Genomic DNA, 16,702 nt, shown 5'->3' on the forward strand with positions numbered 1-16,702 from the left:
TCTCGCTCTCTCTCTCTCGCTCTCTCTCTCTCGCTCTCTCTCTCTCGCTCTCTCTCTCTCGCTCTCTCTCTCTCGCTCTCTCTCTCTCGCTCTCTCTCTCTCGCTCTCTCTCTCTCGCTCTCTCTCTCTCGCTCTCTCTCTCTCGCTCTCTCTCTCTCGCTCTCTCTCTCTCGCTCTCTCTCTCTCGCTCTCTCTCTCTCGCTCTCTCTCTCTCGCTCTCTCTCTCTCGCTCTCTCTCTCTCGCTCTCTCTCTCTCGCTCTCTCTCTCTCGCTGTCTCTCTCTCGCTCTCTCTCTCTCTCGCGCTCTCTCTCTCTCGCGCTCTCTCTCTCTCTCGCGCTCTCTCTCTCTCTCGCGCTCTCTCTCGCTCTCGCTCTCTCTCTCGCTCTCGCTCTCTCTCTCGCTCTCTCTCTCGCTCTCTCTCGCTCTCTCGCTCTCGCTCTCGCGCTCGCTCTCGCTCTCGCGCTCGCTCTCGCTCTCGCGCTCGCTCTCTCTCGCGCTCGCTCTCTCTCGCGCTCGCTCTCTCTCGCGCTCGCTCTCTCTCGCGCTCGCTCTCTCTCGCGCTCGCTCTCTCTCGCGCTCGCTCTCTCTCGCGCTCGCTCTCTCTCGCGCTCGCTCTCTCTCGCGCTCGCTCTCTCTCGCGCTCGCTCTCTCTCGCGCTCGCTCGCTCTGTCTCGCGCTCTCTCTGTCTCGCTCTCTCTGTCTCGCTCTCTATCTATCCTGTGCTCAGACCCCATCCGGAGCTCGGCTCTGTCTGACTATCTCTCTCTCGTTGCAGGGCAGCCACTTTTTCCAGAAGCTGCGTCCCGTGGACCAACTCCGTCACCTCCTAGTGAGCAACGCAGGCGGCGAGGGAGAGGATATTGAGCGATTCTTCAAATTGCACCGGGTGAGAATGGTGTTGTGTGTACCAGACACTGCCCATCGGGTGCTGTGTGTGTCAGACTGTGACCATTGGGTGCTTTCCTTCCCTTCGGTGATGTCCTGCACCCTGGCACCAGGGAAACAACACAGCATGCAGGCCTCACATCGTTGGTTGCAGAAATGCCTGTCATTGAGTCACAGAGTAATAACGGCACAGAAGGAGGCCACTCGGCCCATCGAGTCCGTGCCGGCTCTCTGGAGCAATCCAGTCAGTCCCATTCCCCCACTCTATCCCCGTAGCCCTGCAAGTTTATTTCCCTCAAGTGCCTATCCAGTCTCCCCTTGAAAACATTTAGTGTCTCCGCTTCCACCACTTCCATCGACAGCGAGTTCCAGGTCCTCACCACTCGCTGCGTAAAACAGTTTTTCCTCACATCCCCCCTGTATCTCTTGCCCAAAACCTTAAATCTGTGTCCCCTAGTCCTTGTACCATCAACCAGTGGGAACAGCCATTCCCCGTCTAGCCTATCCAAACCCATCATAATCTTGTACACCTCTATCAAATCACCCCTCAACCTCCTTTGCTCTAATGAAAACAAATCCAGCTTCTCCAATCTGTCCTTGTAGCTAAGATCCCCCATCCCCGGGACCATTCGGGTAAATCTCCTCTGCACCCTCTCAAGTGCCTTCATATCCTTCCTAAAGTGTGGAGACCAGAACTGGACGCAATACTCCAGCTGTGGCCTAACCAGCACTTTATAAAGGTTCAGCATAACTTCTCTACTTTTGTACTCAATACCTCTATTTTTGAAGCCCAAGACCCCATATGCTTTGCTAACCACTCTCTCAATATGTCCCACCACCTTCAGGGACCTATGCACATTAACTCCCAGGTCCCTCTGACCCTGCACACTCTTAATGGCACAGTTTTAAAGTGTATATTGCCTCTCCCTGTTCCTTCTGCCAAAATGCATCACCTCACACTTCTCTGTATTAAATTCCATCTGCCACTTTGATACGCTTATCAATTATTCCATAAAAGGCGATGAATTAGGATAGTAATGAAAAGGTTTTTATTAACTAAAGAACAGAGCATGCCTCTCGTGGGCGACTGGTCCCAAGAAGGAAGTGGGCTGCCGAGCAGCCACCTTTATACCAGGTCACGTAGGCGGAGCCAGCTGAGGCATGCACTGGTACACAGTGAGTAGCAAGAGGTAACAATGTGCCAATAACGATAACAGTAGTGAACCACAGTGAACAACAATGAAAACAATAACAGTGGTTTACCACACACTTGTCTGCCCATTCTGTTAGCCATTCTAAGTCCTGTTGCAGTCGATTGGTATCATCCTCAGTTTGCCACACCCCAAGTTTGGTGTCATCGGCAAATTTAGAAATTATACTCTTGTATTCCAATAACCAGGTCATTTATATATATCAAAAAAGGCAGTGGCCCCAGCACTGACCCTTGGGGAACACCACTGTCTACCATCCTCTGGTCTGAAAAACAGCCATTTACCACAACTTGCAGTTTTCTGTCCTTAAGCAAATTCCTTATCCAAGCTGCCACTGACCCACCTATTCCATGAGCTTCAATTTTGATAACCAGCATTCTATGTGGTACTTTGTCAAACACCTTCCTAAAATCCATGCAGACAACACCCATTGCATTCCCTTCATCAATCCTCCCTGTTACTTCATCAAAAAATTCAATTATATTAGTCAAACACGATCCGTCTATCCCCTTGTATATTGAATCGCCTATGACCACTGCATTTCTACACTTTGCTGTGCCCCCCTGTGCAGGCATTTGCCCCACAGTGCGGTGGATGTCCTCTAGGCTGCACTCCCCCAAGGTGTCGCCACCCTTACTGGTATTAAGCCGGTTGGATTCGGTGTTTGTGCTGGTTTTGTCCCTGATGATCCTTTGCCACAAACAGCTGTCAGCAGCCTCCCTCTGGTGACCCACAAAGCCCTTGGACACGTCTGAGCGGAAACCCCAGGAACGGCTCAACCACTTCTATTCAGCCACGTGTGGTTTTACACAAGATATTGGAATGCAGTTTGATGGCATTCCCTCCTGTTTCAGGTTATTGATATTAAACTGAATCTTCAGTTAATGAATGTGTATCTTCTGTTCAGGAGGAACAAGCTTGTGCCTCGTGTCTCATTCTCGCCTGTTCAACGGCAGCGTACGATCGGGAGGTCTCGTCCTGGGCAACCCGCGCCTTCTTCAGGTACAAAACATAAGAACATAAGAAATAGGAGCAGGAGTAGGCCAATCGGCCCCTCGAGCCTGCTCCGCCAATCGGCCCCTCGAGCCTGCTCCGCCAATCGGCCCCTCGAGCCTGCTCCGCCAATCGGCCCCTCGAGCCTGCTCCGCCAATCGGCCCCTCGAGCCTGCTCCGCCAATCGGCCCCTCGAGCCTGCTCCGCCAATCGGCCCCTCGAGCCTGCTCCGCCAATCGGCCCCTCGAGCCTGCTCCGCCATTTAATAAGATCATGGCTGATCTGATCCTAACCGTCAATCCACTATCACAGAACCATCTCCTGAATCTAACAGAATTAGACACACGAAATAGGAGCAGGATCAGGCTACACGGCCCCTGGGCCCGCTCCGCTACCCACAGGGCCATGTCCAATCCGAACCTAGACTCATGTCCAAATTCCTGCCCACTCCCCGTAACCCTTAATTCCCTTTACTTCTAGGAAACTGTCTATTTCTGTTTTAAATTTATGTGATGATGTAGCTTCTACAGCTTTTTGGGGCAGCATATTCCATGGACCTACCACCCTCTGAGTGAAGTAGTTCCTCCTCATCTCAGTTTTGAAAGAGTAGCCCCTTATTCTAAGACTATGCCCCCTAGTTCTAGTTTCACCCATCATCGGGAATATCTTCCCTGCATCCACCCGATCCAACCCCTTCACAATCTTATATGTTTCAATAAGATCGCCTCTCATTCTTCTGAACTCCAATGAGTAGAGTCCCAATCTACTCAACCTCTCCTCATATGTCCATCCCCGGGATTAACCGAGTGAACCACCTTTGTACTGACTCGAGAGCAAGTATGTCCTTTCTTAAGTATGGACACCAAAACATATGGCTCTGTCCTACTGCCCTCCCTTTTCCCATTTTCACCCCTCCCCTGTTCACCTCACTCGAGCCTCTCCCCTTTCGCGCCCCCTCCCCTGCTCACCTCACTCTTCCCCCTCTCATTTCACCCCTTTCCTGTTCTCCGCCTGATGAGACAGCCTGTACTATTGTGCAGCATTCCTCATGGAATGTGACTGGGTGCTGCCTGGAACCCATATTCCCGATCACGGGGTCAGGGAAATGCTCCCTGTGTGGTTCCAGGCCGTGTCCAGCCTACAACCCCAGGCCATAAGGCACAGAAAGTGGGCTGTCTGTAGACACCAATAAATGTACAGATGTGCGGTGGAATGATGGGGAATTTTGAGCTCCTTGAGGCTCAGTGGGTTAATGTGTTGCCCATTGTGGCAGCACAGATTGGAAGGCTCCAGCTTTAAATTAGCTGAGGTGTGGTGGCGGTGCTACAATTGGCATCAGCATCATTGGGCTAAAGTGGGCTCCACTCAGCCACTCAATCACTATCTAGCGACTCCTAGTGGCAAGTGGTAGTTGGATAAGTGTCGGATTGGGTTTGAATGTGATGCTTTTCGTGGTGGAATAGCCTGCTGACACTCTGTGCAGGCCCAAACATGAGGAGTGAGCAATTGTTTGTGCTGTCTGTACCCAGGGAGATGAGGGAGTTCGGGGAGGGGATGAAGGCTGCGAGAGGCTGTGATTGGGACTAGGGTTTTCTCACACCTTGCTGGCAGTGTATTAATGACCCCTCTATTTCAGATATGGTGGAGAAGCACAGATGCGGTTTCCAGCAGCCATTCAGCAGCCAATGAACGTGGGGCCCATTTTTAGCTCCCCTCACCCAGGTAAGAGATGGCTCCCCCTCTCTGTGCAAGCAGGCTGCGAGTCGTTGTTTCTGATACGATCCTTGCCCACAGTTGCTACTCCACGTGCAATAATAATTCTTTTTGTGGCACTTAGATTGTGTGCTGCAGTGGAGGGAACCAGCCACATATTACTGCTCAATTATCAGTGGTCAATCTACAAGATGCACTGCAGCAACTCGCCAAGGCTTCTTCGACAGCAACTCCCAAACCCACGACCTCTACCACCTAGAAGGATAAGGGCAGCAGGCGCACGGGAACACCACCACCTCCAAGTTCCCTTCCAAGTCACACACCACCCTAACTTGCAAATATAGCGCCGATCCTTAATCGTCGCTGGGTCAAAATCCTGGAGCTCCCTCCCAAACAGCACTGTGGGAGTACCTTCACCACACAGACTGTAGTGGTTCAAGAAGGCGGCTCACCACCACCTGGCAGACTGGACACGAAGTTAAAAGCCCATGGGATCCAGAGCAAAGTGTCAAGTTGGATTCAAAACTGGCTCGGAGACAGGATGCAGAGGGTAATGGTTGATGGGTGTTTGTGACTGGGAGGCTGTTTCCAGTGGGGTTCCGCAGGGCTCAGCACTAGGTCCCTTGCTTTTTGTGGTATATATCAATGATCTAGACTTGAATATAGGGGGTATGATTAAGAAGTTTGCAGATGATACTAAAATCGGCTGTGGGTTCATACTGAAGAAGGAAGCTGTAGACTGCAGGAAGATATTAATAAGTTGGTCAGGTGGACAGAATGGAATTCAATCCGGAGAAGTGTGAGGTACTGCATTTGGGGAGGGCTAACAAGGAAAGGAAATACACATTAAATGGTAGGACACTGAGTAGTGTAGAGGAACAAAGGGACCTTGGAGTGCATGTCCACAGATCCCTGAAGGTAGCAGGCCAGGTAGATAAGGTGGTTAAGAAGGCATACGGAATGCTTGCCTTTATTAGCCGTGGCATAGAATACAAGAGCAGGGGGTTATGCTTCAACTGTATAAAACACTAGTTAGGCCTCAGCCAGAGTACTGCGTGCAGTTCTGGTCACCACATTACTGGAAAGATGTGATTGCACTAGAGAGGGTACAGAGGAGATTTACAAGGATGTTGCCGGGAGTAGAGAATCTAAGCTATGAGGAAAGACTGGATAGGCTGGGTCTGTTTTCCTTGGAACAGAGGAGTCTGAGGGGAGAACTTACTGGGGATGGCATTAAAAGGGAAATTAAAGAAGCGTGCAATAAGGGCACAGCGGTCATCATGGGTGACTTTAATCTACATATAGATTGGGCCAACCAAATTAGTAACAATACTGTGGAGGAGGAATTCCTGGAGTGTTTACGGGATGGTTTCCTGGACCAATATGTCGAGGAACCAACCAGAGATCAGGCCATCTTAGACTGGGTATTATGTAACGAGAAAGGATTAATTAGCAATCTTGTTGTACGAGGCCCCTTGGGTCGGAGCGATCATAATATGATCAAATTCTTCATTAAGATGGAGAATGAAGTACTTGACTCAGAGACAAGGGTCCTCAATTTAAATAAAGGAAACTACGATGGTCTGAGGAGCGAGTTGGGTAGGATTGATTGGGGAATGGCACTCAAAGGGTTGACGGTGGATAGGCAATGGCAAACATTCAAAGACCGAATGGATGAGCTACAGAATTTGTTCATCCCAGTTTGGCATAAAAATAAAACAAAAAAGGTGGCTCAACCGTGGCTAACAAGGGAAATTAGGGATAGCATAAGATCCAAGGAGAGGACATATGAAGTGGCTAGAAAAAGCAATAATCCTGAGGATTGGGAGCAGTTTAGGAGTCGACAAAGGAGGACAAAGGGATTAATTAAGAAAGGGGAAATACAATTTGAGAGTAAGCTAGCAGGGAACATAAAAACTGACACTAAAAGCTTTTATAGATATGTGAAGAGAAAAAGATTGGTGAAGTCAAGCATAGGTCCCTTACAGTCAGAATCGGGAAATTATAATGGGAAACAAGGAAATGGCAGACCAACTAAATACATACTTTGGTTCTGTCTTCACAAAGGAGGACACAAATAACCTCCCAGAGATGCCGGGGAACATAGGGTCTGATGAAAGGGAGAAACTGAAAGAAATCAGCATTTGTAGGGAAATGGTGTTAGGAAAATTGATGAGACTGAAGGCCGATAAATCCCAGGGCCTGATACTCTACATCCCAGGGTACTTAAGGAAGTGGCCCTAGAGATAGTAGATGCATTGCTGGTCATCTTCCAGAACTCGATAGACTCTGGAACGGTACCCATGGATTGGAGGGTAGCTAATGTTACCCCACTATTCAAAAAAGGTGGTAGAGAAAAAGCGGGGAATTATAGACCGGTAAGCCTGACATCGGTAGTGGGGAAAATGCTAGAGTCTATTATAAAAGATGTAATAGCAGAGCACTTGGAAAGCAGTGACAGGATCGGACAAAGTCAACATGGATTTACACAAGGTAAATCATGCTTGACTAATCTACTGGAATTTTTTGAGGATGTAACTGGTAAAATAGATAAGGGAGAATCAGTGGATGTGGTGTATTTGGACTTTCAGAAGGCTTTCGATAAGGTCCCACATAAGAGATTAGCGTGCAAAATTAAGGCACATGGGATTGGGGGCAAGGTATTGACTTGGATAGAGAACTGGTTGGCGGACAGAAAGCAAAGAGTTTGTATAAACGGGTCATTTTCCGAGTGGCAGGCAGTGACTAGTGGGGTACCGCAAGGATCGGTCCTAGGACCCCAGCTGTTCAAAATATATATTAATGATCTGGACGAGGGAATTGGATGTAATATCTCCAAATTTGCAGACGACACAAAGCTGGGTGGGAGGGTAAGCTGTGAGGAGGATGTCGTGAAACTCCAGTACGATTTGGACAGGTTGGGTGATTGGGCAGAAACATGGCAAATGCACTATAATGTGGATAAATGTGAGGTTATCCACTTTGGTGGCAAAAACATGAAGGCAGATTATTATTTGAATGGCAATAGATTGGGAGAAGGGGAAGTGCAAAGAGACCTGGGTGTTATTGTGCACCAGTCGCTGAAGGTAAGCATGCAGGTGCAGCAGGCGATTAAGAAGGCAAATGGTATGTTGGCCTTCGTAGCAAGAGGGTTCAAGTACAGGAGCAAGGATGTCTTGCTACAGTTGTACAGGGCCTTGGTGAGACCGCACCTTGAGTATTGTGTGCAGTTTTGGTCACCTTACCTGAGGAAGGACGTTCTTGCCATGGAGGGAGTGCAGCGAAGATTCACCAGGCTGATACCTGGGATGGCAGGAATGACGTATGAGGAGAGATTGTGTCAATTGGGCTTATACTCACTGGAGTTTAGAAGATTGAGAGGGGATCTCATCGAAACCTATAAAATTCTGTCAGGTCTGGACAGACTAGATGCAGGAAGGATGTTCCCGATGGTCGGGGAGTCCAGAACCAGGGGTCATAGTCTAAGGATAAGGGGTAAGCCATTTAGGACTGAAATGAGGAGGAATTTTTTCACCCAGAGAGTGGTGAACCTGTGGAATTCTCCGCCACAGAGGGCGGTGGAGGCCAGTTCATTAAATATATTCAAGAAAGAGTTGGATATATTTCTTGAGGCTAAAGGGATCAAGGGATATGGGGAGAAGGCAGGGACAGGGTACTGAATTTGGATGATCAGCCATGATCTCATTGAATGGCGGAGCAGGCTCGAGGGGCCGAATGGCCAACTCCTGCTCCTATCTTCTATGTTTCTAGGTATAAAATTATGAGGGGCCTAGATAAAATGGATGGAAATCATAGAAAGTTACAGCACGGAAGGAGGCCATTTCGGCCCATCGTGTCCGCGCCGGCCAACAAAGAGCTATCCAGCCTAATCCCACTTCCCAGCTCTTGGTCTGTAGCCCTGCAGGTTAGAGCATCCCAAGTGCACATCCAAGTACTTTTTAAATGTGGTTAGGGTTCCTGCCTCTACCACCCTTTCAGGCAGTGAGTTCCAGACCCCCACAACCCTCTGGGTGAAGAAATTTCCCCTCAAATCCCCTCTAAACCTTCCACCAATTACTTTAAATCTGTGCCCCCTGGTTTTTGACCCCTCTGCTAAGGGAAATAGGTCCTTTCTATCCACTTTATCTAGACCCCTCATAATTTTATACACCTCAATAAGGTCTCCCCTCAGCCTCCTCTGTTCCAAGGAAAACAGACCCAGCCTATCCAGTCTTTCCTCATAGCTAAGATTCTCTACTCCCGGCAACATCCTTGTAAATCTCCTCTGCAGCCTCTCTAGTGCAATCACATCTTTCCTGTAATGTGGTGACCAGAACTGCACGCAGTACTCTGGCTGAGGCCTAACTAGTGTTTTATACAGTTGAAGCATAACCCCCCCCTGCTCTTGTATTCTATGCCACGGCTAATAAAGGCAAGCATTCCGAATGCCTTCTTAACCACCTTATCTCCCTGGCCTGCTACCTTCAGGGATCTGTGGACATGCACTCCAAGGTCCCTTTGCTCCTCTACACTACTCAGTGTCCTACCATTTAATGTGTATTCCCTTTCCTTGTTACCCCTCCCAAATGCATTACCTCACACTTCTCCGGATTGAATTCCATCTACCACTGTTCTGCCCACCTGACCAATTTATTGTTATCTTCCTGCAGTCTACAGCTTTCTTCTTCAGTATTGACCACACAGCTGATTTTAGTATCACCTGCAAACTATTTAATCATACCCCCTATATTCAATAATAAAAACAGAAAATGCTGGAGATACTCAGCAGGTCAGGCAGCGTCTGTGAAGAGAGAAACAGAGTTAACGTTTCAGGTCGGTGACTTTTTGTCAGGACTGGAAAAAAGCAGGAAATGGGACAGATTTTTAAGCAAGTGCAGGGGCTGGGAAATGGGGGAGGGGCTGGGAAATGGGGGAGGGGCTGAAAGAACAGAAGGGAAGGTCTGTGATAGGATAGAAGGCAGGAGAGGTTAAGAGACATTGAGAGATATTCAAGGCAAGAGGAGATGGTAATGGGACAGGTTGAGAAACAAAAGATGGCTCTGGATGAAGTGTGAATTGCACTAGCAGAGTGAAAGACAGCTGCCATGTGGGAGAGAAGAAAAGACGCACACAAAAAAAAGTGTGCAGCAAAAAAAAAAGATATATTCAAGTCTAGATCATTGATATATACCACAAAAAGCAAGGGACCTAGTGCTGAGCCCTGTGGAACCCCACTGGAAAACAGTCTTCCAGTCACAAAAACACCCATCAACCATTACCCTCTGCTTCCTGTTTCCGAGCCAGTTTTGAATCCAACTTGACACTTTGCGCTGGATCCCATGGGCTTTTAACTTTGTGACCAGTCTGCCATGTGGAACCTTATCAAAAGCCTTGCTAAAGTCCATATAAACTACATCAAATGCACTACCCTCATCTATCCTCCTTGTTACCGCCTCAAAAAATCCAATCAAGTTTGTCAGACACAACCTTCCCTTAAACAATCTATGCTGACTATCCTTGATTAATCCGTGTCTTTCTAAATGAAGATTTATCCTGTCCCTCAGAATTCTTTCCAATAATTTTCCCACCACCGAGGTTAGGTTGACTGGCCTGTAATTACTCAGTCTATCCTTTTCTCCCTTTTTAAACAAGGGTACCACATCAGCAGTCCTCCGGCACCACACCTGAAGCCAGAGAGGGGATTGGAAAATGATGGTCAGGGCCTCTGCTATTTCCTCTCTTGCTTCACTTAACAGCCTGGGATACATTTCATCCAGGCCTGGGGATTTATCCACTTTTAAAGCTGCTAAACCCCTTAATACTTCCTCTCTCACTGTTTATTTCATCTAATATTTCACACTCCTCCCCCGATGGCAATGTCTGCTTCGCCCCTCTCCTTTGTGAAAACAGACGCAAAGTATTCATTAAACCCTACCGACGACTCCCGCCTCCACACACAGATTACCCTCATGATCTCTAATAGGCCCTACCCTTTCTTTAGTTATCCTCTTACTCTTAATATATTTATAAAAACATCTTTGGATTTTACTTGCCAAGAATTTTTCATGCTCTTTGCTTTCCTAATATCCTTTTTAATTGCACCCCTGCACTTTCTGTACTCCTCTAAAGATTCTGGAGTATTTAGCCCTCGGTATCTGTCATACGCCTCCCTTTTTTTCTTTATCCTACCCTGTATGTCCCTAGACATCCAGGGGGCTCTAGATTTGTTAGTCCCACCTTTTTTCTTTAAGGGCACATATTTGGTCTGAACCCTCCGGATCTCCTCCTTGAATGCCTCCCACTGCTCTGACACTGATTTACCTTCAAGTAGCTGTTTCCAGTCCACTATGGCTAAATCCCCTCTGAGCTTAGCAAAATTTGCTTTTCCCCAATTTAGAATTTTTATTCCTGGTCTATCCTTGTCCTTTGCCATAATTACTTTAAATCTAACAGAATTATGGTCACTAGCACCAAAATGCTCCCCCACTGATGCGCCTTCTACCTGCCCAGCTTCATTCCCTAAAGCTAAGTCCAGAACCGCCTCCTCCCTTGTTGGGCTTGCTGCATACTGGCTAAAAAAGTTCTCCTGGATGCATTTTAGGAATTCTGCACCTTCTGTACCTTCACACTAATTTTATCCCAGTTAATATTGGGGTAGTTGAAATCCCCTACTATTACTGCCCTATAGTTTTTGCACTTCTCAGAAATGTGTCTGCATATTTGTTCTCCTATCTCCCTCAGTGTTTGGGGGTCTGTAGTCCACTCCCAGCAGTGTGATCGCCCCTTTTTTGTTTTCAATTCGACCCATATGGCCTCGTTTGATGATCCCTCCAACATATCCCTCCTCACAGCTGTAATAGTTTCTTTAATCAATACCACGACCCTCCCTCTCTATCCCGTCTGAAAATCCTGTAACCAGGAATGTTGAGCTGCCATACCTGCCCCTCTTTCAGCCACGTCTCTGTAATAGCTATAATATCATCGTCCCAAGTATCTACCTGTGCCCTCAGCTCATCTGCCTTGTTCGCTATACTCCTTGCATTGAAGTATATACCATTTCCTACAGGCAAACCTCCTTGTTGACTACTATCTAGCCGTTGATTACTCTGTCCTTCCAATTTACTTTCTATGTTTTTGTTTTCCAATTCCAGTTTTTCTTCCCTCCTTATTTGACCCTATACTTAGGTTCCCATCCCCCTGCCAAGCTAGATTAAATCTTCCCCAACAGCACCAGCAAACCCTCCCGCGAGGGTTTGGTCCCGTTCCCGTTGAGGTGCAACCCGTCTGGCTTGTGGAGGTCCCACCTCCCTCAAACGGTTCCAATTCCTCAGGAATCCAAGCCCTCCCTCCTACACCATCTCTCCAGCCACGCATTTATCTGCTCCATCTTCCTATTTCTATACTCACCAGCATGTGGCACTGGTAGTCATCTGGAGATTACTGCCTTTGAGGTCCTGCTTTTTAACCTCTTTCCTAGCTCCCTAAACTCTGCCTGCAGGACCTCATCCCTCTTCCTACCTATGTTGTTGGTACCGATATGGACCATGACCTCTGGCTGTTCATCCTCCCCCCTCAGAATGCCCTGCAGCCATTCAGTGAGGCAGCATACCATCCAAAGTGCCTATTTCCCTTAGCAGAGGGGTCAAAAACCAGGGGGCACAGACTTAAAGTAATTGGGGGAAGGTTTAAAGGGGATTTGAGGGGAAATTTCTTCACCCAGAGAGTTGTGGGGGTCTGGAACTCACTGCCTGAAAGGGTGGTAGAGGCAGAAACATTTAAGAAGTACTTGGATGTGCACTTGGGATGGTGTAACCTGCAGGGCTATGGACCAAGAGCTGGGAAGTGGGATTAGGCTGGATAGCTCTTTGTTGGCCGGCGCGGACACGATGGGCCGAAATGTCCTCCTTCCGTGCTGTAACTTTCTATGATTCTCAAGGGCAATTAGGGATGGGCAATAAATGCTGGCCTTGCCACCGACACCCACATCCCAGGATGGAATAAAATAAAGTCGAGCCTCCATTGCATTGGGCCCTAGCTGACCAGCTGTGCTGCAGTGGAGCGGAGCATAGGAACCTTTTATACGGTTCTCTTTACAACCTCCTCTTAAATCTTCTGTTAGGTATCAGCTGTGCTCAATAGTAGCAGTGTCACCTCAGAATTGTGGGTTCAAGCGCTACTCCAGAGACTTGCTGTTGGGGAGGGTTTCAACTAATTTGGCAGGGGGATGGGCACCAGGATGTAGCATAAGAAAGGATAAACGAAGTGCACAAAGGATTGGGAGAGACAGATAGCACTAGAGTAAGAAATAGTAAGGTATTATGTGGGGTCAGACTAAGAGAATACAAGAAGGACTAAGATGGGTTTACAGTGCATGTGTGTAAACGCACGAAGCGTGGTAAATAAGGTTGGTGAGCTGCAGGCACAAATTGCCACATGGGAATATGATGTTGTGGTGATAATGGAGGCCTGGCTCAAATAAGGGCAGAATTGTGTTTTAAATATTCCTGGATATAAGGTGTTCAGGAAAGATAGGGAAGGAAAGAAAAGAGGTGTGGTGGCAGTATTGGTTAAGGAGAATGTTACAGTGCTGGAGAGAGAGGATGTCCGAGAGAGGTCAAGGACAGAATCTATTTGGTTAGAGTTAAGAAATAATAGGGGTGCCATTACACTACTACAACAACAACTTGTATTAATATAGCACCTTTAACGTAGTAAAGCATCCCAAGGTGCTGCACAGGAGTATTTTAAGACAAAAAATGACACTGATCCACAAGGATAAATTAGGACAGGTGACCAAAAGCTTGGTCAAAGAGGTAGGTTTTAAGGAGCGTCTTAAAGAGGAAAGAGAGGTAGCGAGGCAGACAGGTTTAGGCAGGGAGTTCCAGAGCTTGGGGCCCAGGCAACAGAAGGCACGGCCACCAAAGGTTGAGAGATTATAATCAGAGATCCTCAGGAGGGCAGATTTAGAGGAGCGCAGATATCTCTGGGGGGATTGTGGGGCTGGAGGAGATTAGAGATAGGGAGGGGCGAGGGCCATGGAGGGATTTGAAAACACGGATGAGAATTTTGAAATCGAAGCGCTGCTTAACCGGGACCCAATGTAGGTCAGCGAGCACGGGGTGACGGGTGAACGAGACTTGGTGCGAGTTAGGACACGGGCAGCCGAGTTTTGGATCACCTCAAGTTTACGTCGGGTGGAATGTGGGAGATCATCCAAACTCAGTAGCCTGTCCCTGCTTTCTCCCCATATCCCTTGATCCCTTTAGCCCTAAGAAATACATCTAATTCCTTCTTGAATATATTTAATGAATTGGCCTCAACTGCCTTCTGGGGTAGAGAATTCCACAGGTTCACCACTCTCTGGGTGAAGAAATTCCTCCTCATCTCAGTCCGAAATGGCTTACCCCTTATCCTTAGACAGTGACCCCTGGTTCTGGACTCCCCGACCATCGGGAACATCCTTCCTGCATCTAGTCTGTCTAGTCCTGGTAGAATTTTATAAGCTTCAATGAGATCCCCTCTCATTCTTCTAAACTCTAGCGAATTTAAGCCTAATCGACCCAATCTCTCTTCATACGTCATTTCTGCCATCCCAGGTATCAGTCTGGTGAATCTTCGCTGCACTCCCTCCATGGCAAGAACATCCTTCCTCAGATATGGCGACCAAAACTGCACACAATACTCAAGGTGTGGTCTCACCAAGGCCCTGTACAACTGCAACAAGACATCCTTGCTCCTGTACTCGAACCCTCTCGCTACGAAGGCCAACTGTTCAAGGAAGAAGCGGTGCACCCTCAGGCCGTCCTGGTGGGGGATGGAGGTGTAGGGGGATTGGACGTCCAGTGAAAAGGAGACGGTTGGGGCCAGGAAACTGGAAACTGTTAGACAGAGGCCCAACCAGTCCCCATCCACCACCACCCTCCTCCGCCTGGCTGAACTTGTTCTCGCATTGAACAACTTCTCCTCTGACTCCACTCACTTCCTCCAAATTAAAGGTGTTGCTATGGGAACCCGCATGGGTCCTAGCTATGCTTGCCTGTTCATGGGATATGTGGAACACTCTTTGTTCCAGCCCTACTCAGGTCCCCTCCCTCACCTCTTTTTCCGGTACATCGATGACTGTATCGGTGCCGTTTCCTGCTCTCACCCTGAACTAGATAAGTTCATTCACTTTACTTCCAAATTCCACCCTTCCCTCACCTGGTCCATCTCCGACTCTTCCCTTCCCTTCCTTGACTTCTCCGTCTCCATTTCTGGCGATCGGCTTTCGACAAACATCCACAAACCCACCGACTCCCACAGCTACCTGGACTACACTTCCTCCCACCCCGCTTCCTGTAAGGACTCTATTCCATTCTCCCAGTTTCTCCATCTCCGCCGCATCTGTTCTGACGATGCCACCTTCCATACCAGTGCTTCCGACATGTCTTCCTTTTTCCTCAACCGAGGATTCCCCTCTACTGTGGTTGACATGGCCCTTGACCGTGTCTGTTCCATTTCCCGCACTTCTGCTCTCACCCCTTCCCCTCCCTCCCAGAACCACGATAGGGTTCCCTTGTCCTCACCTTTCACCCCACCTGCACCCACATTCAACGGATCATCCTCCGCCACTTCCGCCACCTCCAACGTGATCCCACCACCAAACACATCTCCCCTCACCTCCCCTTTCAGCATTCCGAAGGGACCGCTCCCTCCGCGACACCCTGGTCCACTCCTCAACCACCCCCAACACCTGGCAACTTCCCGTGCAAGGGCAGGAGATGCGACACCTGCCCTTTTACCTCCTCCCTTCCCTCTGTCCAGAGCCCCAAACACCCCTTCCAGGTGAAACAGCGATTTACTTGTACTTTTTGCAATTTAATATACTGTATTCGCTGCTCACGATGCGGTCTCCTCTACATTGGGGAGACCAAACGCAGATTGAGTGACCGCTTTGCGGAACACCTCCGTTCAGTCCGTAAGGGTGACCCTGAGCTTCCGGTCGCCTGTCACTTTAATTCTCCACTTCACTATCACTTTGATCTCTCCGTCCTCGGCCTATTACATTGTTCCACGGAAGCTCAACGTAAGCTCGAGGAACAGCACCTCATCTTTCGATTGGGCACTTTACAGCCTTCTGGACTCAACATCGAGTTCAACAATTTCAGATAATCCCTGCCCCCATTTTTCATGCTGTATGATTTTGCCATTCCCATTTGCAACATTTTCACAGTATGTTCTTTCAATTCCTTCCCCCCCCCTGTCTCCGCACCTGCTTAATATCTGTTACATTTGCAGCTTTTTCCAGTTCTGATGAAGGGTCGCAGACCTGAAACGTTAATTCTGTTACTCTCTCCATGGATGCGGCCTGGCCTGCTGAGTTTTTCCAGCATTTTCTGTTATTTCAGAATTCCAACATCCGCAGTATTTTGCTATTGTATTACCGGTCTATAATTCCCCGTTTTTTCTTTAACCTTTTTTAAATAGTGGGGTAACATTAGCTACCCTCCAATCCATGGGAACTGTGCCAGAGTCTATAGAATTTTGGAAGATGACCAGCAATGCATCTACTATTTCTAGGGCCACTTCCTTAAGTACCTTAGGATGTAGATTATCAGACCCTGGGGATTTATCGGCCTTCAATCCCGTCAATTTCCCTAACACCATTTCCCTACAAATACTGATTTCATTCAGTTCCTCCCTCTCATTCGACCCTATGTTCCCCAACATCGCTGGGAGGTTATTTGTGTCCTCCTTTGTGAAGACAGAACCAAAGTATATATTTAATTGGTCCGCCATTTCTTTGTTCCCCATTATAAATTCCCCTGATTCTGACTGCAAGGGACCTACGCTTGACTTCACCAATCTTTTTCTCTTCACATATCTATAGAAGCTTTTACAGTCAGTTTTTATGTTCCCT

General features: G+C 48.1%; 1 protein-coding gene across 4 annotated transcripts in view; it reads left to right on the forward strand.

Annotated features, from left to right (window-relative positions):
• The window catches only part of nup155 (nucleoporin 155), a 246,435-nt gene that overhangs the window by 75,636 nt on the left and 154,097 nt on the right, over positions 1–16,702 (forward strand). For all 4 annotated transcript variants that reach the window (XM_085962233.1, XM_085962254.1, XM_085962243.1 and 1 more), the window contains exons 15-17: positions 777–887; positions 3,005–3,099; positions 4,727–4,812. In XM_085962233.1, the coding sequence (XP_085818359.1) occupies positions 777–887; positions 3,005–3,099; positions 4,727–4,812 (292 nt within the window). The remainder of the gene's footprint in view (positions 1–776; positions 888–3,004; positions 3,100–4,726; positions 4,813–16,702) is intronic.

Source organism: Somniosus microcephalus, chromosome 1 (assembly GCF_052327205.1).
Source record: "Somniosus microcephalus isolate GS21.2 chromosome 1, FLI_Smic_1.0, whole genome shotgun sequence".
In the NCBI taxonomy this organism is placed as follows: domain Eukaryota; kingdom Metazoa; phylum Chordata; class Chondrichthyes; order Squaliformes; family Somniosidae; genus Somniosus; species Somniosus microcephalus.